Source organism: Vitis vinifera, chromosome 5 (genome assembly GCF_030704535.1).
Source record: "Vitis vinifera cultivar Pinot Noir 40024 chromosome 5, ASM3070453v1".
NCBI classification, from domain to species: domain Eukaryota; kingdom Viridiplantae; phylum Streptophyta; class Magnoliopsida; order Vitales; family Vitaceae; genus Vitis; species Vitis vinifera.
Window position 1 is genome coordinate 3962046 of NC_081809.1, and position 25438 is coordinate 3987483.

At 38.0% G+C, this 25438-nt stretch overlaps 2 protein-coding genes across 5 annotated transcripts in view; both read left to right on the top strand.

Moving 5' to 3' along the window:
• Positions 1-6562, top strand: part of LOC100254600 (chromatin structure-remodeling complex protein SYD) — a 33877-nt gene extending 27315 nt beyond the window's left edge. For all 3 annotated transcript variants that reach the window (XM_010651494.3, XM_010651495.3, XM_010651496.3), the window contains exon 32: positions 73-6562. In XM_010651494.3, the coding sequence (XP_010649796.1) occupies positions 73-6291 (6219 nt within the window). In that variant the 3' untranslated portion in view covers positions 6292-6562. The remainder of the gene's footprint in view (positions 1-72) is intronic.
• Positions 6563-7386: 824 nt separating this feature from the next.
• The window catches only part of LOC100242676 (bifunctional 3-dehydroquinate dehydratase/shikimate dehydrogenase, chloroplastic), a 31796-nt gene continuing 13744 nt past the window's right edge, over positions 7387-25438 (top strand). The window contains exons 1-9 of one of the 2 annotated variants that reach the window (XM_002277359.5): positions 7387-7521; positions 7961-8195; positions 15545-15650; positions 15928-16155; positions 16860-17206; positions 17542-17605; positions 17744-17852; positions 17936-18079; positions 22462-22610. In XM_002277359.5, coding sequence (XP_002277395.2) covers positions 7981-8195; positions 15545-15650; positions 15928-16155; positions 16860-17206; positions 17542-17605; positions 17744-17852; positions 17936-18079; positions 22462-22610 — 1362 coding nt within the window. In that variant the 5' untranslated portion in view covers positions 7387-7521; positions 7961-7980. The remainder of the gene's footprint in view (positions 7522-7960; positions 8196-15544; positions 15651-15927; positions 16156-16859; positions 17207-17541; positions 17606-17743; positions 17853-17935; positions 18080-22461; positions 22611-25438) is intronic. The other variant, XM_010651497.3, reaches the window with a different exon arrangement.

Sequence of the window (25438 nt, forward strand, 5' to 3'; positions counted from 1 at the left end):
TGCATGATCTTGTCTTGTCCTGTTTTTTCTTTTTCTTTTAATAATTTTTTTTTTAATCTTTTGTTTACCTAGGTGCGTTCCTATGAAGAACAATGGACAGAGGAAGAATTTGAAAAATTGTGTCAGGTTGACTCCCCTGAATCTCCCAAACTGAAGGAAGAAATGGTAGAAACAAACTTGCCAATTGATTCCAGTGGGCCTGTGGTGGCCACTAGTAACACAGAATCACCTGCTCCTGCTCCTGCTCCTGCTGCTCCTGCTGCTCCTGCTGCTCCTGCTCCTGCTCCTGCTGCTCCTGCTCCTGCTCCTGCTGCTCCTGCTCCTGCTCCTGCTCCTGCTCCTCCCCCTCCACCACCTCCGTCAGCTCCCTCTGTAGAGCCGCCACCACAGCAAAGCAAAGAGGTAACACCACCATCTAGACGGGGCCGTGGGAGGCCAAAAAGAGCTACTTTGGACATCTCTTCTGCAGTGGTTCATCCAGCACCTTCAGGAGCTGAGAAACTGGATACAGGGTCTCAGAAGGGAAATGTATCTAGCTTTCCAACGGCTTCTGGTCCTCATTCTTTCCCTGGTCCCACAGCTGTAAAAGGTACCAGTTCGAGCATGCACAATGTTGGTGTGGGAGTTCCTGCTATTCCTCCTCAATCACTTCCTCCTGTTCCTCCTGGCTCTCAATCTACTGTACCAGATTCTTCTGTACCTGTGCAAGTTAAGGGACAAGGTCGAAAGGCTCAAAGTGGAGGAGAGGGACCCAGGCGCAGGGGAAAGAAACAGGCTTCTGTACCACCTGCTGTTCCTGATGCTTTAGCTGGTCAGGATCCAAAATTAAATGAGCAATCACAAAATAAATTGGGTGATCCAAAATTGAATGAGCCATCACAAAATAAGTTGGGGGATCCAAAATTGAATGAGCAATCACATAATAACACAGGGGATTCTATTCTAACAGCTTCTAGCTTTCCAACAACTCCTGGCCCTGATTCTGTTCCTGCTTCTACTACTGTAAAAAGTATCAGTGGAACCGTGCAACACTTTGGTGTAGGAATTGCTCCTAGTTCTCAGGCAGCACCTCCTCTTCATCTTGTTGCCTCTGATTCTAAATCTACCCCCCCTTGCCCCCCTGTAGTGACCCAAGTTAAAGGACAAGGTCGCAAAACTCAAAGTGGAGCAGAAGCACCCCGACGTAGAGGAAGGAAACAGGCTTTGTTACCACCAGCAGTTCCTGGTGGCTTAGTTGGTGAGGAGCCAGCGAATCAGGGATCACAGAATAAATCTGGGGACTTAGTGGGAGCAAGTAGTGGAACAGTTTCTAGCTTGCCAGTGGCTCCTGGTCCTACTCCAGTTTCTGCTGTAAAAGTTATCAGTGGAACGATGCATCATTTTGGTGTGGGGATTGCTCCTAGTTCTCAGCCAGTTCCTCCTTCCCCTTCTGTTGCTCCCAGTTCTCAATCTACCCCTCCGTGTCCTACTGCTCCTGTGCGAGTGAAAGGGCAAAGTCAGAAGGCTCAGAGTGGAGCAGGAGCTCCTCGGCGAAGGGGAAAGAAACAGTGTCCAATACCTCCTGGTGCTCCTGATAGTTTAGCTGGGCAGGTTCCAAAATCAAGTGAGAAGGCACAGAGCAAATCGGGGGATTTGTTGGGGAGTAAAGCAATTGCTGTGGGAAGTGAGCAAGAGAAGGATTCTCGGGAACTAGCAAATGCTATCCAGCAGAAAGCATGTAAAATCCCTACTTCTAATGTTTTAGCTGGTGTGGATCTGAAATCAACTAAGCAACCAGACTATTCTGCCCAAAACAAGAAGCCAAGAATCTCATCAACAACAGATGGCATTGTTGGTCAGGATCCAAAATCAAATGAGAGGGTGCAGTATAAATCTGGGGACTCATTGGGAGATGAAGCCATTGCCCTGAGAACTGAGCAAGAGGAGACTCGGGAACTGACAACTGCTATCCAGGAGCAGGCATCTAAAGGCTTGGATCTGAAATCAACTGAGGAATCGGAGTATTCTGCCCAAAACAAGAAGCCAAGAATCTTGCCCACAACAGATAGTGTTGCTGGTGAAGATCCAATATCAAATGAGAAGGCACAGGATAAGTCTGGAGATTCATTGGGTAATCAAGCTATTGCCATGAGATCTGAGCAAGAGAAGGAGACCAAAGAAGTGACAAATGCTATCCAGGAACAAGCAGGTAAAGTCCATTCTTCTGATGTTTTGGCTAGTACGGATCTGAAATCAACTGAGCAGTCAGAGAATCCTGTCCAAAACAAGCACCCTAGAAGCTCATCAATAACAGAAAGCAGTGCTGATAAGGATCCAGAATTAAATGAGAAGCTACAGGATGCATCAGGGGTTTTGTTGGGGAGTCAAGCCACTGCCAGTAGAAGTGAGCAAGAGAAAGAACTGACAATTGCTGTCCAGGAGCAAGCATGTAATATTCATACTTCTGGTGTTTTAGTTGATATGGATCTCAAATCAACTGAGGGATCTTATTGTTCTGCCCAATATAAGATGCCAACAAGCTCACCAACAACACATGACAGTGCTGGTCAGGATCCAAAATCAAATGAGAAGCTGCCTGATAAATCTGGGTATTTATTGGAGACTAAAGCCATTTCCATGACAAGTGAGCAAGAGAATGACAGCCAGGAGCTAGAAAGTACTCTCCAGGAGCAAGCATGTAAAATCCATGGTTCTGATGTTTTAGCTGGTCAGACTCTAGAATCAACTGAGCAATTGAATTATTCTGCTGAAAACCTGAAGGAAGCTAGCTCATCAACAACCCATGATTGTGCTGCCAGATTGCTGGAAAAAGTTTCTGTATGCTTAGAAGTTAGTGAAGTTGATGCATCTCTGAAATCAAAGGAGGAAACTTTGCCTACTGAAATACAGGCATGTCAAAACAACGTAGACCATGCCTTAGAATCAATCCAAACTGCTGATGCAAATGATGTTGCTTCTCTGACAAAGAAGGTTACTTCTGAGATTTGTTCAACTGAGACTAAATTTGATGTGTCTTTTGCAAGTGAAATTGGGGATGCTCCAACTGTTTCAAATAAGACCTTGTCTGAGGTGACCAAAAAACAGAGCTTGGAGGATGAAACATGTTCAACTATGCCTACTTTTGTAGCTGCAACTCCAGTAGTTGACCCTCCAGTTGACAATGATGAAAACCCATCTGGTAAAGAAGGTAATGCAGAAGTAGAAGAGAATGAAGATGCTGTTCTGGATGAAGCCCTTGTTTCAAAGCCTGAGGTTTCTGAATCTCACAGCAAGGTCTCTGCTGGCTCCACTGGAAATATGACAGATTCGGAAAAGCTTATTGATGTAAGCTCCATCATGGCGAGTAATAGGGCAGTGATTTGCACAGTTCCACTCAGGCTTGAGACGTTGGAAACTTGCTCATCAGATGTTAAAGTTGATGAGTTGTTTGTGCGTGAAGGTGGGGATGCCCCAAATTTTCCAGAACCAAGACTAACCTTTACTGAGGTGACCAAGAACGAAAGTCCAAAGGATGATAGAAATTCAACCATTTTAGCCTTGGAAAAAGAAACTCCAGATTGGGATGTTCCAGTTGACAGGCACAAAAATCAATCTGGGAAAGATGGGGATGGAGAAGAACAAGAAGACAAAGATCCTCCTCCAGTGGTTGCCCTTGTTTCTGAGACTGAGCCTGAGATCACTGCTGACTCTGTTGAAAACATGGCATTTTCTAGTCATCTTATTGAAGAAAACTCAATCATGGGGCGCAATGCTACTAATGTTGTTTGCAAAGTTTCTCCCCTAGTCTATTCATCTGAAACTTGCTCGTCAGAAACTAAAGTTGGTGAGCCTTTTGGGAATGATGATGGAGATGCCTCAATTGTGCCTGTATCAAGTAAGACAGTCATTGAGGTGAATAAGAATGAAAATTTGGAGGATAATTCATGTTCAACAATGTCAATTTCAGAAAGTGAAGCTCCTGTCTTGGACCTTCCAATTTGCAACCATGAAAATCAATGTGATGATGGAGACACCCCAACTGTACCTGTATCAAGTAAGACTGCTGCTGAGGGGAATAAGAACCAAAGTTTAGAGGATAAAATGCATTCTACCATGTCTAGTTTGGAAAAAGCAGCTCCAGTTTTGGACCTCCAAATTTGTAGTTACGAAAAACAGTGTGTAAAAGAAGGTGATGCAAAAGAAGAAGAGGATAAGGATCCTTTGCTGGACCAGACCATTGTTTCAGAGGCTAAAGCTTGTGAACTTGAAAGCAAGACAACTGCTGGCTGCATTGAAACCATGATAGTTGCAGAGCAGATTATTGAAGAAAAAAGGAGCATGGATGAGGTTCCTACGGTTTCTTCCTCTGTTGGGCTATCTGAAACTTGCTCATCAGAAACTAAAATTAGTGAATCTATTGGGGCTGAAGGTGGGGATAACCCAACTCTTACTGTGTCATGCAATACCTCTATTGAGGTGATCAAAAATCAAAGTTTGGAGTTGAAAATATGTTCAGAAATCACTTCAGAGGTAGGAGCTCCAGCTTTGGACCTTCCAGCTGAGAACTGTGAAAGCCAATCTGAGAAGGCGTGTATTGCAGAGATAGAAAGAGGCAATAGTCCTGATGTAGTTGATGCCCTTGTCTTAGAGTCCAAGGCTTGTGAACCTGAAAGCAAGATAACTTCTGGCTCTGTTGAAAACATGCCAGAATCAAGTCAACCTATTGAAAAGAATTCAATCTTGGGAATTAATGTGGAGACCATTTGCTCTGATCCTCTCATTTCTGGCCAAGTGGATGATGTTTCTTGCCAGAAATCACCTGCTCGTGATGGCGCTCTGGTTGACTTATCTGTGAGAGCTTCTAGCATTCAGATGGATTCACCTTTGGTATCTGAAGATGCTGCAGAGTTTAATGATATGGCTAAAAATAATTTAGGAAACAGATCAAAGCCTTCATTGGAAGAGTCTCCAAAATCTTCTCCTCTAGGTATCAGAAGCTTTGATGCACCTATGAGTTCTGTAAAAACTGATGATGTTGGAAGTCCTCCAGTGGATTCTGTTGTTGGTCTTCTTCCTGTTGATCCTGATGATTCAGGCATCTGTAATTTGGATGGTGGCGTTCCTGATGAGGATAAATTAAGCATGGTTCCTACTGAAGCTGATCAATGCAGCAGTAAAGTTATGTCTGAAGTTGCAGAAACCGCCCTGGAAGCTGATAATATTGGAGCTATTCCTGAAGTACCCCCTATTGATACTGCATCAGCGTGTGAGACAGTCACTTCTCATGAACCTTCTCAAGACAAGTGCAGCCCCAAATCTCCATGTGATGGAAGTGAAGATAAAGGGAAACTTACATTAGAGCCTATGGACTCTACTATTAAAGTTGGCAACACAGAGCTTGTTTCAAAAGATGATGGCGGAGTTCAACCAATGGCTGGAGTTGAATTTTCTGAGAGCGAGCATGATGGGGCTCACATTTCAATTAAACCAATGGCTGGAGTTGAATGTTCTGAGAGCGAGCATGATGGGGCTCACAATTCAAAAGATCTCTCAGAAACACAAGCATCTTCACCCAAAGTTTTATTTAATTCCAATGATGGAGTCTCAAATGATTTTAATGCTGAAATTGCTGATCCAATGGATGTTGGCGGAGTTATGGTAGAACAAGCCCCTGTATTGGAACCCATGCACCCAGTAACTGCCAAGTCTGGCAATACAGAGTGTGTTCCGAATGATGCTGCAATTGAACCAGTAATGGGTGTTGAAACTTCCAAAGATGACACTGACCAAGTCTGCCACATGGATGTAAATTTGGACTCGCCAGAAGTTCCTAAAGCTGAATTGAATGATCCAATGGATGTTACTGAGGCTGTAGTTATGGCTGAAAATATAGATCCGCAGCTGTCTTCGCTGGAGACACAGGTAGAGAAGACCAAGAGCTCATCTGAAAACGGTCCGGTTGGGAATTCATCTTCTTTGGAGATGCTAGAAGAAAAGATGGAACCCTCATCTGAGAAGGGTATAGTTGAAAGCTCTTCTTCGATGGAGACACAGGAAGAAAACATCAGGGACTCATCTGAGAAGGATCTAAATGTGAGCTTGTCTTCCTTGGAGACACGGGAAGAAAAGATCGAGGGATCATCTGAGAAGGATCTAGCTGGGAGATCACCTTCCTTGGAGACACAGGAAGAAAAAATCGAGGGCACAGCCGGGAAGGATCCACTTGAGAAATCATCTGCCTCGGAGGTAGAGGAAGGTAAGATTGAGGCCTCATCCGAGAAGGATCCAGTTGGGCCAGAAAGAAAAGATTGAGTGCTCACCTGGTAATGATCCAATTGGGAGCTTGGCAGCAGTGGTGGAAACAAAAGGTCTGAAGCTGATTCAAGTCTTATGAATTGTAAATTTTGCTGTACTAGCAAATTGGATTTCATGTATAATTTCCTGATCTAATTTATGTACCTCAACTGGTTCCTCTAGGGTTCAGTAGGCACAAATCGGAAATTGAATGTTTGCCTTTCCTTGTATAGGTAGGATTTTTAAGTTAATACCTGATATATATGTCATTATACGTTCTCTTCCTGCATATTTCTCACCGGTCCAGACCCCGTTCCATAACAGTTACGAAAGCTTCCTGCATGCACGCAGCCAGCAGGGTACTTTGTTACTACTTGCTAGTCTGATGTTATGTGATGGTTTTTTCTGTGGTTGGCTGGCACGAAACTTTATGTAAGAAATGTGATTCTAGCTTGATTGATCTTTTGCAACGTAAGCTTTCTAGTCATCTATGGCATCGGATGACTGTCTACTAGCTGGGTTGTTTGATTTGCGTCTTTCAGGGCCCGAATTGAGACGGAGGTGGACCTCACTGAGGACGGGATATGGCTGATGTAACCCTATATTCACTTTAATGGTGTATGAAATGAAATTTGACTCGCACTCTAGCTACAGAGTTTCAGCAATGTAAGCTGGCACCATGGTCTTTCAGAACCTGATAATGTATTTCATATTTGTGGATAGGTGAGTTATATTGCGTCAAATGGGTTTGGTTGAATGTTCAATGATCCAATTTGTAAGGGAATGGATATTGGCCCTTTGGCATCAGAGCAGCCCGACTCAGCTGACATGGTTTTAGACAAAGTTGAAATAAATTAAAGTCATAATTAGGAGGCCTCCTCTTGATCAATTTATTCTTAAACAATTGTTGCAGATAAAGCAATTATTCAGAAGAGTAATGAAAAATGTTAATTTTCTTTTTAATAACTTTTCTTGGAAGAATCAATTGTCTCTACTAAAATATTTAACAAAAAGATGGTTTTATATAAATGATAAGAGGCTGAGGGCATTATTGATTCCACAACTAAGGCAAGATGAACTTTAAAACAAAGAAGCCAAACACAGCCTTGGAAAATAACATTTTTGGTGCTGAAAGGGAAAACAGCCTTGCTACTAACATTTTTGACCGCCTATAAAATCCACCAACCACCAAAGATTTCGGGTGAAATTCTTTCCGTGTTGTGAGCTCCGTTGTCACTGTTGCCTCTGGTAACACTGCAATCTGACGGCCCCTGCTCTTTTTCATTTTTTTGTTTGGTTGCTGAGATAATGCGGCAAAATGGAGAAGGAAAAAAGTGTTAAATATCTCAGAACATCAGTAATAGCTCCAATAACATCGGAGATTTCGAAGTTCCAGTTCCTTTGCCGCGTTTTTTCCGCAACCAAGACGGATTTTCATCTGTTTAGATTTTCGAATCTAAGAGACTGGATATAATCTTTGATTTCCTTTTCTTGGATTTGGTTTTCTCTCTTGGATTCTTTACTTTTTTTTTTTAATTATTGTTTTCCATTTTTTTTCACGCTTTTTCAGCAGGCAAATGGATTTTGTCTTTAAATTTTGAAATAGATCCGTTATGTTGGCCTTGCTTTTTTATTTTCTTTTCCTTTAATCTCCTGTTTTGAATTTGATGTTGTTTTTGAATTTTAGTTATACCTACCGCGGTTCAAATGGAAAGCGGAGGAATGAGTAAGAACTCAACCCTAATTTGTGTTCCTATAATGGGGGAAACAATTGAAAAGATGGTGGTGGACATGAGTAAGGCAAAAACTAGTGGTGCAGACCTTGTGGAGGTCCGATTAGATACTTTGAAGCGCTTCAATCCTCGCCAAGATCTTGAAGTCCTAATCAGAAAGTGTCCTTTACCTACTCTGTTCACTTACAGGTTTGGTAATAGAGTTTCAATAAATTATGAACATTTGGTTCTTCTTATTTTCAATTATATGAATTTCTGGGAAATTTTGAATTAAAACAGACCCCTGCGCCTGACTTTAACCGACTACCCCCTTTTCCTTCAAATTCAAAAGCCAATTCATCATCCGTAAACATTTAATGCACCACTGGCACTGGTTTTCAAGTTTCAATTTTGTTAGTAATTGGGAAGACTGGACTTATATTTGGCTGAATTTGGATAATCAGTTATTATTATTTTTTATTTAATTAAATTTTAAATTATTGTGTTGATGTTCAGAATTTCAAACATTTTCAACCTAGTTAATAAAAGTTTGAAACTGCAGTTTTGAATTCTGAACCAATTTTCTCAGTAAGAGTAATTACTGATTATTAAATAAGCTTATAACATGTAAGATTATTTAATGCAGTAAAGCTTCAAATTCCTGAACAATGAGCTAAGTGAAACCAACAAAAACATAGACTTGCATGATGTATTTGTGAAATTACTGGTATAATTCATGGTTATATATTTCTGAACAATGACAATTTCCCATTCAAAATTCAATTTGTATACAAATACCTCATAACATTATAGGGAGACAACACTAAGAAATTAGCAATGAAAAAACAATTGTCTTTAACTATGGGATTTTGGCATGTGGTGAACTAAATTAGATAACTAAGATTTTAGAGATTACATAACATTATCATAGATGTTTAGGTATATTAGTCTTTGGTAAAGGGTGCCATCGCTCATAGTCAATAGAAAAATTCTCTTGTATTCATTATTAGTGTGGGGAGACTCACATTGATTTGAAGCACTTTATATACCTATTTACTACATGTCCTTATTTGCAATCCCTAGAAGGGTAAGGATGGGGGTAGAGAAGATTCAAAAAGATTTTTTGTGGGGAGATGAGGCTCTAGAGAGTTCATTTTTAGTGAAATGGGCTACAATTTGCATAGATAGGAGTAAAGGAGGTATGGGTATTAGAAGTCTTTCATCTCTTAATTGAGCTCGTCTTAGGTAGTGGAATTGATGATTCGCTACTGAAGGGGAAGTTTTTTGGAAAGGTTATGGAGGGGAAGTATGGGAAAGAAGAAGGGGGTTGGTATTTCTATGAAGTGAGAGATGGATACAAGATTGGAGTATGAAAAGCTATCAGGAAAGGATGAGATTTATTTGACAATAGGGTTTTGTAGTGGGTAATGGAATGAGGGTGAAGTTTTGGAAGGATCGGTGATGTGGGAAGGAGCTCCTGTGTCTATTCTTTCCTTATATGCTTTAGCTTCATCAAAAAGATGTTTGAGTGGTGGATTTATGGGATGAGACAAGTGCAACGGGTTATTGGAATTCATTTTGCTCCAGACACTTAAACAATTGGGAGCTAGTTATTGTTGGGACTTTTTTCCAAAGATCGCAAGATAAGCTGATAAGGAAGGATGTTCTCAATAGGGTGATCTAGGAGTCAAACAATGGAGTTTTTTTTTTTTTCCTAAATCCTTTTACTCTATATTGAAGTTGAGGAGGACAAGTCCCTTCCTATCAAGGATTATGGGTGTCAATTAAAGCGAGCCTTTTTTTTGCTTAGGAAGCTAGTTGGGAAAAAGTTTTGAAGGTAGATCAACTTCAAAGAAGAGAGTGAGAAGGCTTTGCAAGTTGTCCTTAGCTATAAGGAGATTCTCGAAGGTTATTGAGGACTTAGAGCTTAGGGATCTTCCCTTGCAAGCAAGGATGAAAGTTTCCATTTTTTTCACCGAAATTTTGGGTTTCGGTGGCCGGCGATATGAAAGAGGGGGGCGAAATGTCGATGGGAGAAATTTCGCCAAATTTTGGTTAGAATTGGTGAAAAATGGCTACAGGCGAAAAATCGGCGAAATCTTCAAAAAATTGTCGGGCATTGCAATTTATAGGCGAATTTTCGGTTTGCATCGCCGATTTTTTTACCGATTTTTCGGGAAATTTCCTTATATTTCCTACCAGTCCATCCTGCGCACTGGATACAAAATCTGTTCAATTTTTTTTTTTTTTTTTTATAAAAAAAAAACATAAAGATGTTATTTGGTAATCTAATCATGATTTGCAGGCAAAGGTTGTGTCTTTTAGCCTAGCTCAAAAATAGTGGATTTAGGGTTCGTGAAATTTAAATCCAATGGCACAAAAGCAAAGCGACCTATAGAACAGATCTAGAAAACATAGGAAGCAAAAAAAAAAAAAAAAACAATCTTTCTGGTTTTCCTTGGGGGTTTTGCATGGATTTTCTCGGAAATCAAACGAGGATGAATTTTCCCGGAAATCAAATGGGGGATGGATTTTCTTGGGAATCAAACGGGGGTTGCAAAAATAAAAAATAAAAATGATTAGATTAGAACCTGTGAGGATTGAGAGTGGAAGAGGAAAGTAGGGCCTTTTTTAGGGATTCTGTCGTTTGGAGGGCATCTTCAGAGAAGGGCTTCTTGATGCTCGAGTGAGAGAAGTGGGTCTAGCCTTTTTGATTGTTAGATTTAATAGAGATAAAAAATAAAATAAAATAAAATCATGACCCCTGTGCATCTGATGGTCCAAATTGAAGCTGGATGTGATCCAACGGTCAGAATTGAACCTCAAGCTATGTGATAATATGTACAAATTATTGATATTTACTAAAATAAGTTTTTCATGAAGCTTCATAATGAGTGTACAAGTACAAGCGACATAATATAATTATGTCTAATATCGCAAATCATATTTTATATATATAGCAAATTCTTCAACAAAACAACTTTAAATTGTCTATTATACTTCTAATTACATTACTACGAGGTTTTTTTTACATTTTCATGAGTTAATTATATATATATATATATATATATATATATCAAATTCTTCAACAAAACAACTTTAAATTGTTTATCATACTTCTAATTACATTACTACGAGGTTTTTTTACATTTTCATGAGTTTTGATCAATTTTTTGCTTACCAAATTTTTTTTCCAAAATATTCGTCAATATTTCTCCAATATATTCGTAAAATCAAGTTACCGATATATCCGTGATTACCGATATTTTCATCCTTGCTTGCAAGGGGGTCTTTTCACCTAGAGGGGTGGCTTGGACAATCAATCTCAGTTGAGATTAGATTGGTTCTTGGTGTCTGAGGGTTGGGAAGCCTTTTTCAATAAGATAGTGCAATGCATGTTACCTAGACTAATGTCTGATCATTCTCCCATCTTGCTAGATAAGAGAGGGTGAGGAAAGGTCATTCCCCGTTCAAATTTGAGAACATGTGGTTGAAAGAGGAAGGATTCAAAGATTTGTTGAGATCTTGGTGGTTGGGGTTCAACTTCCATGATTCCTTTAGTTTCATTTTGGTAGAAAAATTGAAAGTCGTAAAGTCTAATGTGAAGTTTGAACAAAGAGCTGTTTGACAATGCTACAGTTAGAAAGGAGATGTCATTGAACAAGGTGTTCTTTTGGGATTCCAAGGAAGGGACTAGTGTTTTGATTATGGAGGAGCAACATACTAGGAAGCAGATTGGGGAGGAGTATAAGAAGTGGGTTCTTTTGGAAGAAACTTCCCAAAGGCATAAGCGAGTTATGGTGGAAGGAGGGTGGCAAGAATACCAATTTCTTTTGCAAAATGGCTAAGGCTCATAGTAGAAGGAACTTCTTAGCCAAGATTAAAATCAATGGGACCTGGATTTTAGAGGAGAATGAGATTAAGGATGGGGTGTTTCAAGCTTTTTGAAATCTTTTGCCTGAATCCGGGAATTGGAGACCTAACATCAACAGGTTGTCATTTGATGTCTTAGGTGGTTAGGATGTAGCTATGTTGGAGGACCCGTTTATGAGGAATAAGTGTTTGATGCCCTCTCAGACCTTAATGGGACAAAACATCGGGCCTTGATGGCTTTTTCTATGGCATTTTGGCAATTCAATTGGGATTTTGTGAAGGAAAAGGTTTTGGGCTTTTTTAGGGACTTTTAGGAGTAGGGTAAATTCTTAAAGAGCCTAAATGCAATTTTATTTATTTATTTATTTTTAATTCCCAAGAAAGAGGGAGTATAAGACCTTGAGGATTTTAGGCTTATCAACTTGGTAGGTGGCCTTTACAAATTGTTGGTTAAGTGTTAGCTAATAAACCTAAGAAGGTGGTGGGTAAGGCAGTGTCCAAATCCCAGAATGCCTTTGTGACGGAAAAATAAATCTTGGATGCAGTCTCATTGCTAATGAGACCATTGACTCATTGATGAAAAACAATGAATGTGGATTAATATGTAAGTTTGATATTAAGAAGGTTTATGATCATGTTAATTGGGGCTTCTTGCTCTCAATTTTAAAAAAGATGAGTTTTGGGGAGAAGTGGGTCAATTGGATTAAATTGTGTACTTCTACAATAAGGTATTTCATTCTCTTTAAGGCCATTTCATTAGACTTTTTTCAAAGCTCTCAAGGATTGAGGTAGGGGGACCTTTTCTCACCCTATTTATTTGCGATTGCAAAGGAGGCTCTTGGCTGTTTGCTCAAGAGGGCTAAGATTGGAGGTTTCTTGTTGGGTTGGAGGGTAGGGTGAATGACAAAGGTGGAGGAGTGGAAGTTTCTCATTTGTTGTTTGTCGATGATACTTTAGTCTTTTATGAGCCTTCTCAGGACTAGTTGACTTATTTGAGCTGGATGCTTATATGGTTTGAGGCTATTTTAGGGCTGAAAATTAATTTAGAAAAGAGGAAGTCAATTCTAATGGGAAGGGTGGAGAACTTAGAAGAGTTGCTTTAGAGTTTGGTTACAAGGTGGGTGCACTTCTATCTTCTTATTTAGGTATTCCTTTAGTTGCTCCTTTTAAGTTTGTGGCGGTATGGGATGGAAGAGAGGAAAGGTTTTGCAAAAGGCTATCTATGTGAAAAAAATAATATATCTCCAAAGGTGGGAGACTTACCCTGATTTATATCTAGTATGCTTATTTATTTTATGTCTTTGTTTTGCATTCGAAGGACAGCGAGGTTAAGGTTAGAGCAAGTTCAAAGGGATTTCCAATAGGGATGAGGAGCCCTTGAGCAAAAACCACATCTAGTAAGGTGGGCTATTATTTTTTTAGACAGAAGTAAGGGTGGCCTGGGGGGCTAGGAGTCTCTCGATGCTTAATAAGCCCTTTTTTGTAAATGGAGTTGGTGTTATGTTGAGAATAGAGGAGCTTTTTGGAACGTTATAAGTGGAAAGTATGGGAAAGAAGGAGAGTGGTGCTCCTGTGAAGTGAGAGAAATGTGTAGGGTAGGGTTATGGAAAACCATGAGGAAGGATTGAGATCTTTTGACTTGTAAAGTTGCCTGTTTAGTGGGTAAAGAGTAGAGAGAGATTTTGGAAGGATAAGTGGTGTGGTCTAATCCTTCTTTATTTGCTATTGTTGTTTCAAAGGAGGCTTGGGTGGCAGATGTTTGAAATTTGTTAAATGAAAGGAGTTGTTTAGCCCCTCGCTTCTCTAGGCTTCTTAATGATTGGGAGATGGAAATTGTGGAGTGTTTTCTTATGAGATTGCACGAAAGGAGGGTGGCAAGGAAGAGGAAGATAAGATGATCTTGACATAATCAAAGAATGGTAAGTTTTCTGTCAAAACCTTATACTTGACTTTGGAGCTAGGAAGTTTAAGCCTTGTTTGGTAATTGTTTTTGAAAACAATTTTCTATTCTCTAGAACAAAGAAACAAAAAAATATGTTTGGTAACCACAAAATAAAAAAGAATTAACAATTTTCTGTTCTTAAAAACATGGTGTCTTCAAAGTACATCTTTTAGTTGTTTTCATTTGTTTTTTGAGTACTATCTTTAAAAATAATTATACAAATATGGAAAATGATTAAAAATAACGCACTACATATAAAAATTAATTTTAAAATATATTTAAAACATAGAAAACATGTTAAAAATATTTCAAGTTTTGAAACAAACTTTTGTTCTACAAAACATTAGAGAATGGTTTTCAAAAACTATTCTTAAAAACTGTTTTTGAAAACGCTTCCCAAAAGGGCTCTAGCTTCTTTTCTGGAAGGTGTTATTTGGAACTCTTAAGTGCCGCCAAAGGTGGACCTTTTTTCTTAGGAGGCTACTTGGGAAAAGGTTTTAACCTTGGATCATTTACAAAAAAGAGGGTGGTCTTTGGCAAGGAGTGTTTCCTTTGTCATTCAGAGGAAGAATCCATTGATGACATCCTTAGCCACACTATGCTAAGATGAGGGTTTTGTGACATTTATTGTTTTCCCTGTTTGATGTGGCTTAGGTGTTTCCCTCTTCGGTCAACGAGACACTATTAGGATGACATGAATCTTTCGTGGGTAAAAAATAGAAAAAAATGTAGTGAGCTGCTTTCTTATGCTTATTTTGGACAATTTGGAATGAAAGATATAGTAGATCGTTTGAAAATGAGGAACATTCTTTTCAAGGGATGAAATGCTCTTTTCTCTTTAATCTCTGCGCTTGGTCTAAGTGGTTTATAGTTTTTGGTCCTCCTTCTATAGTGGATTTTGTTGACTGGTTGGACTCTTATTGAGGGGGCATTGTTTTTTATTGCCTCTATATTCTTTTGGTGGCGTCTTTAGGCATCCATTCTATATTTTCTGTGTACTTTGAGGTGGATTGTTGATGTTTCTTTTTTATAATATTCTCTTGCTTTACCCATAAAAAAAAATTCAAAGAAGAGGGTGGCCTTCGGAGAACATATTTTAGCTTTGTAAAGTTGAAGGGGAATCAACTAACCACATTTTCTTCGCTGTGCCAAGTCAAGGATTTCAAGGCAGTTGTTGTCCTTATTTGGTGTAGTTTGGGTGCTTCCTTCCACAGTCAAAGAAGCTCTACTAAGCTGTCATGGCTTTTTTTGGGGGGGAAATGGAAGAAGATTTGGAAAGCCACTCCTCTATGTATTTTTTGGACATTGTAGAAGGGAAAAAGCTGAAGAGTGTTTGAAAATGAGAAGCATTCTGATCAAAAATTGAAATCTTTGTTCCTAAGTAACCTATTAGCTTGGTTGGGATGTAGATTGTAGAAGGCTCAATGCCTTTGATTATTGGCTGGGTGAGATCTTGTTGAGAGAGAGAGAGAGAGAGTTGTATTCTTGAGTTCTTTCTTTTGTGATGTTGCCATTCTGTGCCCGTTGTTTATGTTCCATGTACTTTGGTGTACTGTTTTTTTCATTTATATATATACACACATTTCTTTCGCCTATAACAAAAAAATATCTTCAATGAACCATTTAGAGCCATTCAATGTCCATGGGACATAAAGATGCGCCAATTTCATGTAGTTCCATCTTGCAACTTAACCTTTTTAGAGTGTTACTGTATAAAAATTTCTAATTTCCTGCATATTTCTAGACCAAAATGGGAAGGCGGCCAGTATGAAGGTGATGAAAACAGCCGAAGGGATGCACTGCGATTAGCGATGGAACTGGGAGCTGATTATGTTGACATTGAGCTTAAGGTAGTTTTCTTGTCAATGAACCTGAAAAGAGAAAGCTAAAACACTGCCATGATATATATGAGGATATCCAAAAGAAGTTCAAAATTTCAGTTTGGAACCATATTATTTCCTGTTCACTTGACCTATCAGAAATATATATATATATATATATTTCTTGCTCACTTACAGTAGATAACCAAACCTTCCAAGACTTAACAAAAGACTGAAAGTAGGTTGGGATTTGGAAATGGCTTAAACTAGGAATTACCTTCACTAATAATTTTTCTGGTCTGTGAAGGTTGCTCATGAGTTCATCAATTCCATACATGGAAGGAAGCCTGAAAAGTTCAAAGTTATTGTTTCATCGCATAACTATCAAAATACTCCATCTGTTGAAGATCTTGGCAACCTTGTGGTGAGTATACAGGCAACTGGTGCTGACATAGTGAAGATTGCAACAACTGCCTTAGAGATTACTGATGTGGCACGCATCTTTCAGATAACTGTCCATTCTCAAGTAAGCAGTGTATGTAACACTCCAGTGTTTGGTGACTTTAAATTTCTTTTATGAAGTTATTTCCAATGTGGAAAGAAATTGAGCAATGGCATTGTATGGTGATTTTATGAATACCATAATAGGACAGGGAGGGTTAATAAATGATATCTGTGAATGAAAAATGTAGCATGAAGTGCACATATTTCTTGGAACAATGACAATGAATTTTCATAAAATTCTATTTCACATTCCATACTAATTACAGTCTCTTATTACAAGACAATGGTTTTTTCTTATTACTATTAAGTGAAAAGCTTTTGTCTGACTTTCAATATATACTTGTTTGATATGTGAGTTATTTTGCTTAAATCATATGGATTATCTAAATGATGTGTTTTCTAGCAACTAGGCTTTTTGTTTGTTGCAACATAATGATATTTTGGTCAAAAGTATGATGTACAGCCAAAAACTGGGAACTGGTGATGACTGATTTCTATGAGATTTTCATATGATTGAAGCCTTGTGTACTTTGGTATACCTTTTCTTTTTCATCAGATTTGGTGTACCTTTTCTTTTGCTATTTATATATACATATCTTTCTTTGCGTATTAAAGAAAAAGATTCTCATATGATTGAAATGTCCTTGATACATTCGTTACATCTTTTTACCTCTTTTTTTTTTTTTTTTTTGTCCTTGACAGTTTATGAGTAATTCATTGATTTGAAATTTTTAGGTTCCGGTAATAGGACTGGTCATGGGTGAGAGGGGTTTGATTTCACGGATACTTTGCCCCAAATTCAGTGGATATCTCACTTTTGGTTCACTGGAGCCCGGAATAGTATCAGCTCCTGGGCAACCGACAATCAAAGATCTCCTCAATTTATACAATTTCAGGCAGTTAGGGCCTGATACTAAAGTATTTGGAGTTATTGGGAAGCCTGTTAGTCACAGCAAATCACCTCATTTATACAATGAAGCATTCAAATCAGTTGGTTTTAATGGAGTTTATGTGCATTTATTGGTGGATGACATTGCAAAATTTTTTCACACTTACTCAGCCGCTGATTTTGCTGGTTTCAGGTTCAATCTCCTTTTGGGAAGTGTTAAAGTTACAACATAGTTCTTATTTATATTTGAAACATTATATGCCACATGTTTTGCTTGCCTATAAGTATTATCAGTTCAATTTGCCAAGTATTGAATTCCTAGGTATCTTTTGTTCCATTGGCTTGCTTTATGTTACCTGTGGTTCTGTTCACTTTCATTTGTTTCCAGTGTTGTCTATATTCATTTTATATTGTGCAAGGTTTGCTTGCAAAGCTTAGTCTAGATTACTCTTATATATCTTTTAGCAATTTATAATTCACACATGTTTTTGTCTAAATAATGGAATAATGTAACTGAATTTCACACAGTTGTACGATTCCTCACAAGGAGGCTGCACTTAAGTGCTGTGATGAGGTCAGTCCAGTTGCAAAGGTAATTGATGGTCTCCTCATTTTGCTATAGTCAGCTGAAATTTCCCAATGGAATAATTGGTGAACTTTTTTGGTTGAGGAGTTCCACCATTTTCTATTGTTATTCATGATTGATTTACTTTTTTATATCTAATCTCAGTCAATAGGAGCTGTTAATTGCATTATCAGGAGACCAAGTGATGGAAAGTTATTTGGCTACAATACTGACTATGTTGGTGCTATTTCTGCTATAGAGGATGGACTAAGAGGTTGCTTAAAGTGTTTTAAAAGTTGGACAGAATTCTCCTTGGACAAGTTTTGCAATAAGAAAACCTGTTCTTCTCTTTTTCAGATTTACATAAAATTAGCAGTACAAGTGGTTCCCCCTTAGCTGGTAAACTGTTTGTAGTCATTGGTGCTGGTGGTGCTGGAAAGGCACTAGCATATGGTGCAAAAGAAAAGGGCGCAAGAGTTGTGATTGCCAATCGCACTTATGGTAGGGTTTTAGCTCTCTGACTTTGTATCTTGCTTCACTTTATTGTTTGACAAATGCATTGTTGCAGGGCTGTATTCACTCTCTTCCCTGATAGCATTGAATTTGAAAGTCAAATTTAATAATCTCTTATCTTCCATGTTATCTCTCTTAAAATCATGGCCTATTTTTATTCCAAAATATTTGTTGGTGGCAAATCTGTTATCTAGACTTGTGTGGTTTCTTTGAAATTGTGTTTGAGATCCAGCATGAATTTAATTGTGGTGCGAACTTTGGTCAGGAACCTTTTTTTGGTTTAGTACCGGTGGTTCAAAACAACTACAAGATAAATCTTGAAGAATTTTTTAATTTTCATGTGTGCAAGATCAAAATGGATAGGAAAATGATCTGGTGACCACAAAGGTACAACTAAAAAATAATATATTTTCTTTTCTGGGACAAAAAAAGAAATGTCATCCTATTTTGAATTTATCATCAAATGTTTTGTATTTCAACTGCCATTTCTCTGTTGGTCACAGGTTTTGTGAGTTTGAGTCTATGTAATGAAGGCAGGCCTCTTATACTATCCTTGATTTTGTCCGAATATAAGATTCCTTTTCATTTAAAGAAATCAATCAAACATGATTGTTCAACCCTTAGAAGGCCTCTTTATACTATCCTTGATTTTCTCTGAATATAAGTTTCCTTTTCATTTAAAGACATCAATCAAACATGGTTGTTCAATCCTTAATTGCTATGCTGGTTCTGATCTTATGTTTCAGTATATCTAGTTCAAAACTATTCTTGAAATTTCTCTTTTTCATTGTTTTTAACATGTATCAGGGAGGCTTAGATCATTGAAGAAGAATGATAATCTCTCCTTATTTATAATATATAGAATTACAATGCTATATATTCAAGATGGCAAATTCTTCAATACTCTTCCTCAAGATGGCAAATAAATATTCTCCATTCCTAGTGTGTTTGTGTTTGTGATCGGTGCTCTTTGTATACGACCTGTGCATGTTTGTGTGCTTTTTGCGTTTATCAATACACTCTTTACTTATCGAAAAAAATAAATAAATAAATAAAAATTTATGATTGGACTCAGTAGGAGTGCCAGATGGTGTATACCCAAACATTCCCATTTCCTAGAGTAGATTGAAGATGTATTTCTGTTGTAGGATAAAGATCCCATTCTTTGAGTGAGCCACTTTAATTCCCAAGAAATACTTAAATCCCAAGATGCTTTGGCAAGTTGATTCTTGAACTTGCTTATCTCTTAAAAATCATTCTCAATTATTACAATTAACACAACCTATCAAGGCTGCCAGCCTTCCTTTGGCTCAATGCTTTATGAATAGCATGTGATTTCCTTGACTTTGTTAATAATTCATTTTCATCATTGCTTTAGTGAATCTCCTAACCAAGCTTTAGAAGATTGTTTAACTCCATAAAAAGCTTTCTTGAGCCAACACACTTTATCCCCATCAAAGTTCTTATATAAACTGAGTAGCATCTCCATATACACCTTTCTCTACTTTACATCAAACTACAACAAAGGCCAAATCATAGTTGGTAGCAAAAGACAATAGCACACAAATAGTATTCATTTTTGCTATAAGTGCAAAGGTCTCTTGATAAGCCATTCCATGTGTTTGAGTGTAGCCTTTAGCTACCAATCTAGCCTTATGTCTCTCTAAAGCCCTATCAACTTTATACTTCGCACTAAACATCCACTTATTTAATAGGTGTCTTTCCCTTAGGGAGACCCAGTAGCTTCAATGTGTTCTTCTTCTCAAGAGCTCTCATCACTCATATTCTCTCTCTCGTTGTTATCCCATAGTGCCTCTTGAATTGTTTTTAGGATTTCAATGGGATTTAATTGAGTGACAAAGGCTCTGTATGGAGTGGAAGGTTTATCATAGGAAAAAGAATTGGATATGGGATATTGGGTACACTTTTTGTTAGGAAGTGTCCCAAATTCCTAATTAGTATAGATTCCTTTTTTGTAAAGAATAATATTTCTAGGTTGATATATTATTGTAATATTAGACTTTCTTGTAGAATTATCTATCAAAAAAAAATATATTAGACTTTCTTATAGAATAAGGAAGGTTGTTGGAAATATCTCTATAAATATTCTAGGTCATGAGGGGAAAAAGTCATGAGATGGAGATGGACCTGTAGAGACTATACGAGGTGGATAGAGATGTGAGCGAGAGGGCTCATGGTAAGGTATGGATACAAGGAGTGGGGAAATGTGGGATGTTTCGGAAACCCAATAGTTGTATCTGGTTCTGTCCTCTGTAATATTCTCTATTGTATAGTGAAATCATTCTCTCTCATCCGTGGACGTAGGCATGGTTGGCCGAACCACGTTAAAACCTCGTGTACCGTATGTGTGATTGTTTTATCTTTGTGTTCTTGAACTAACATTGTTGGCATCAAAGCTTTCGCTGACACAACAACTGGTATCAGAGCTTGGGTTGAAGATTTTTGGAAGAGTAAAAGATCACAAAGCACACAAGATGAAAACAAAAGGAATTTTCACTGAAAGTGGAGTCGATTGCTCTTTCGTGGTGATATGATACAAAAATGTTTGTGTCATGGAGAGATTGAAGATTAACTTCATGGAATTTGGTCCAAGGTGGAGATTGTTAGGAAGTGTCCCAAATTCCTAATTAGTATAGATTCCTTTTTTGTAAAGAATATTATATAGAATATTTCTAGGTTGATATATTATTGTAATATTAGACTTCCTTATAGAATAAGGAAGGTAGTTGGAAATATCTCTATAAATATTCTAGGTCATGAAGGGAAAAAGTTATAAGATGGAGATGGACCTGTAAAGACTATACGAAGTGGATAGAGATGTGAGGAAGAATGGGAGGTACTCTGTGGAGCGAGAGGGCTCGTAGTAGGGTATGGATACAAGGAGTGGGGAAACATGGAATGTTTCGGGAACAACTATAATAGTTGTATTTGGTTATGTCCTCTGTAATATTCTCTATTGTATAGTGGAATCATTCTCTCTCATCCGTGGACGTAGGCATGGTTGGCCGAACCACGTTAAAACCTCATGTACCGTATGTGTGATTGTTTTATCTTTGTGTTCTTGAACTAACATTGTTGGCATAAAAGCTTTCGCTGACACTACACTTTTTAGTATTTTTTTTAAGGGCTATAGGCAAGGGTAGATCATCAAAGACTAGCATTGTCTGGTACACTTTTTAGCACCTTTTTTGAGGACTATAGGCAAGGGTAGATCATCAAAGACTAGGATTGTTTGGTGAAGTTTCTTCAATTACCATGGGTTGAACAATTTAACCATTCTCAAGTTCAATAGCTAGTTGTTTCTTCCTTGAATAGGCCTTAAGTGGCAATGTAAGATCATCACCCTCTTGTTCAGTAGGTGGTAAGGACTCTCAAGTACTTAGACTCGGGTATGGTTACTTCCCTGGAATAAGGTACAATGAAAGGAAAGCTTAGTTAAGAACTTGGATCAATTTGAATAGAAGAACTCAGGTGGTAGAAATCAAGAAGAGTATAAGGTTTATCTTCCACTAAAGACTCCTCCTAAAGATGAGTCTTTGGAAGATTAGACTAACCTTAAATGAATGTGACATCCATGGAGAGAAAAAATTTAGAGGGTGTATGATAACACTCATACCCCTTTTTATTTGGTGAAAAATCTAATGAAGTTTCTCTTAATGTTTCTAAGATCAAGCTTTGTTTGATGTTGAGCATGAATATGAACAAAGGCTAGACACCTAAAGGCTTTTGGAGGGATATTACCAACTCCACTGGAATTTGGAAAGAACTAAGTAAGAAGGCTCATTGGAGTGAGCAACAGTTAAAACTGCTTCTCAAAATGATTTAGGAACATTTATTTGAAATAATAGGGCTTGTTTAGTTTTTTAAAAGGCATTTGTCTAAAAGGTGTAAATTTTTCATTTGGAAACTCTGGTTTAAAGGTGGGTTTTTTTTTTTTTCTTTTTGTGAAAAATAAGGGTAATCTTGACATTTTCAAAAGTTTGATTGAAATCTGTTTCCCACATTGTGTTTAAACACGAACAATTCATGTCAGGTTTCTCAAGGCCCACATTTGGGAGCTTTATCCAAACATCCTTGAAAGTTGTTTGTGGGATTCAAATGCTACTTTCAACATTTAAGAAACTTTCCAAACAGAACTTAAGTATGCTTCAATAAGTCTATTTTTGTTGGATGTTTACATGCTTGTTATTCTGAGCATTGGCTGCATGGCACCTCAATGCATGTCTAACATTGAAAATTTATATGTAGTTCGCATTACATTGCTTGTTAATAAATGTCTATTTCTAGATTAGCAATGACGCATTTTGCTAGTTGCTTCATGATCAAAGATTTATTTATTTTTGATCCAGCACGAGCAAGAGAACTTGCAGATGCAGTTGGAGGGGATGCTTTATCTCTTGCTGACTTGAATAATTTTCATCCGGAGAATGGTATGATCCTTGCAAATACAACATCTATAGGAATGCAGCCAAAGGTTGATGAAACACCCATTTCTAAGGTTTGCCTTCACATATTGAATGACGAGCTACTCCTTTAATGAAGTTTTTAAAGCTGATGTTATGCGAGTAATTCTTTTGCTAGCAATATTAACAACTAGGTGCACTTTTTCATTGAAAGAATATGGGTTACTTTATCACTAGCTCCAATTGTGACACAGAAACCTTTCACCTTTCAAGTGGATGTGCTTTATCACCAAGTTATTTATTTATTTTCTATAGGTTCATGTTTTTTTTATTGGCTATAGACAAAATATTGTACATGTAGCTTGGTTTTTTCTTTCATGAAAAATATGTTGTAGTAGTATTGGCAATATGATTCAGAAACCACCATGCAGGTAAGAAAGAGACCACCATGCAAGTAAGAAATATAGGAACTAAAACAAGCCGTCACATAGCTGCCAACAATCAAGTAATTATGAGTTAGGGCTTTACTGGTTTAGGCCTTGTGGAGAAAAGGTAGGGTTATGGACAAAATTATGGTTAGATAACAAAAGTAAAAGCTCACTGGAGTTTCAGGCAGCTTTGTGCTTTAGGTTTCTATGCCTGAAAATTTTTTTGATTGAAAGAGTGAATTCTTTTTGGTGTAATTAGAAATTTGGGATTTGAAAGTTTTTAGGATTGTAACTACTCTGTATAGTAAATTAATCTTCTTTCTCCCTACGGATGTAGGCACGTGGTTGAACTGCATTAAATTTTATATTCTCTTGTGTGACTACTTTCTCATTTATTTTCTTTTTTTTTGTCTATTACTCACTTGCGTCCACATAACAGATTCATTATCAAAGAGTGGGATTTTTTTAGAATAAAATTAGGGTTAAGAGAGGGCTGCTTATGCATACAACAATGTGAACGGTAAAAAAGAAAAGAAACATAAAGAAGACAGGGTAGAAAAGTTGATAGATAAACCTTAGAATCTCAAGAAGGCAAAGTAAGGGCCTCACCTGGCAGAAATGATTGATGGAATCTCACTTTTAAAAAGTGAAATTATGCACATAATTCTTGTTTAGTGAAATATTAAATCGAAGCTGATGCCCATCCACCACAACCCCCACCCCCCACCTGGAACCTTCGAAATAAGAAACTTCAAATGCACAAAATTTTAACTCCTAGAAGACAAATAGTAAACCAGAACAAAATTAAGCTCTTGTGGAAGGCTTATAGAAGCAAAAACTTCCCATAAAGGCCTAATTTTACAGCATACTACTCAATATTGACATTGCTGCTAAATCAGGGACATTTTTGTTTGGGATGGGGTGGAAGAGAAAGTGAGGAGGAGACTAGCATGGTGGAAACGACAATATATCTCCAAAGGTGGGAGAATCACTCTCATAAAAAGCACCTTGGCTAGCATGCCAATCTATCATATGTCCCTGTTCCGGATGCCTAAGTCAGTTGCTAGAAGATTAGAAAAAGTCCAAAGAGACTTCCTTTGGGGAGGGGGAAGCGTGGAAAGGAAAGCTCATCTAATTAAGTGGGAGGTGATTTGTGCGGACAAGAGCAAGGGAGGGCTAGGCTTAAGGAAGCTAGTGCTCTTGAACAAAGCCTTGCTTGGTAAATGGATCTGGAGATTCGCTTATGATAAAGATAATCTATGGAAGCAAGTGATAACGGCGAAATATGGCTAAGAAGGTCATGCTTGGAGAGCAAAGAGGGCTTATGGGGCGTTTGGAGTAGGGGTGTGGAAGGAAATTTTGAAGGAAACTAAATGGTGCTGGGACAACATGGGGTTCATAGCTGGGAAGGGAAGCAAAATCAATTTTTGGACTGATGTTTGGTGTAATGGTACAAGGCTGTCCCAAAATTTCCCTCATCTATTCGCTATGGCTTCCCATAGGAATGCTACGGTGGAGGAGATGTGGGATCAGAATTTCGGTCAAGGGGGTTGGAATCTAAGATTTTTGAGGGACTTTAACGATTGGGAGTTGGATATAATAGGGGACTTGCTCCATGCTCTGAGGGGTTACAAGCCTTCTATGGAGGAAGATTTAGTTTGCTGGAAGGGAGGAAAGAATGGAAAGTTTAGGGTCAAAGAAGCGTATAGATTGGTGGCCAGATCCAATGATATTGTTTTTCTGTCAAGATGCATTTGGGTGGATTCAGTTCCAACCAAGGTTGCATTCTATGCCTGGGAGGCTACATGAGGGAGGGTGCTCACTCTTGATAGGCTCCAGAAAAGAGGATGGCAGCTTCCTAATTGTTGCTTTCTGTGTGGTTGTGAAGAAGAAATTGTAAATCATATACTTGTTCACTGTATAGTGGTCAGAGTTTTGTGGGATATTGTCCTTGGGTTATCAAGTGTGCAATGGGTCTTTCCAGAAACTGTAAAGGAGGTCTTAACTAGCTGGAGAGGCCCTTTTGTGGGAAAGAAAAGGAAAAAGATATGGAAGTCCATACAGTTGTGTATTTTTTGGACAGTTTGGAAGGAAAGGAATAGACTAACTTTTAGGGGGGGAGTGTTAGATATTCAAAAACTTAAGAATTATTTTGTTTGCAGTTTGTGGGGCTGGGCTAGATTGTATATTGGAGAGAAGCGTCTATCCCTTATAGGGTTCTTGGAATGGTTAGCGTCCAACTAAGGGGTGGTGAGACTTTGTTGGTCTTCTTTTTGCTTTGAGAGGGGGTAGTTGCTTTGTATACCCCCTGTATACTTTGTAACTTTCCGTCTCTTTATTAATACATTTTGCTTTACTTATCAAAAAAAATATATATATATTGACATTGCTGCTAAAACAAGGAAAAACATTGGAATATGGAACAAGGTTTTGCTCTTGTATTTAAATTATTATTTTTATATAAATAAAAGAGATAAAATTGTATTGAAAAGAGT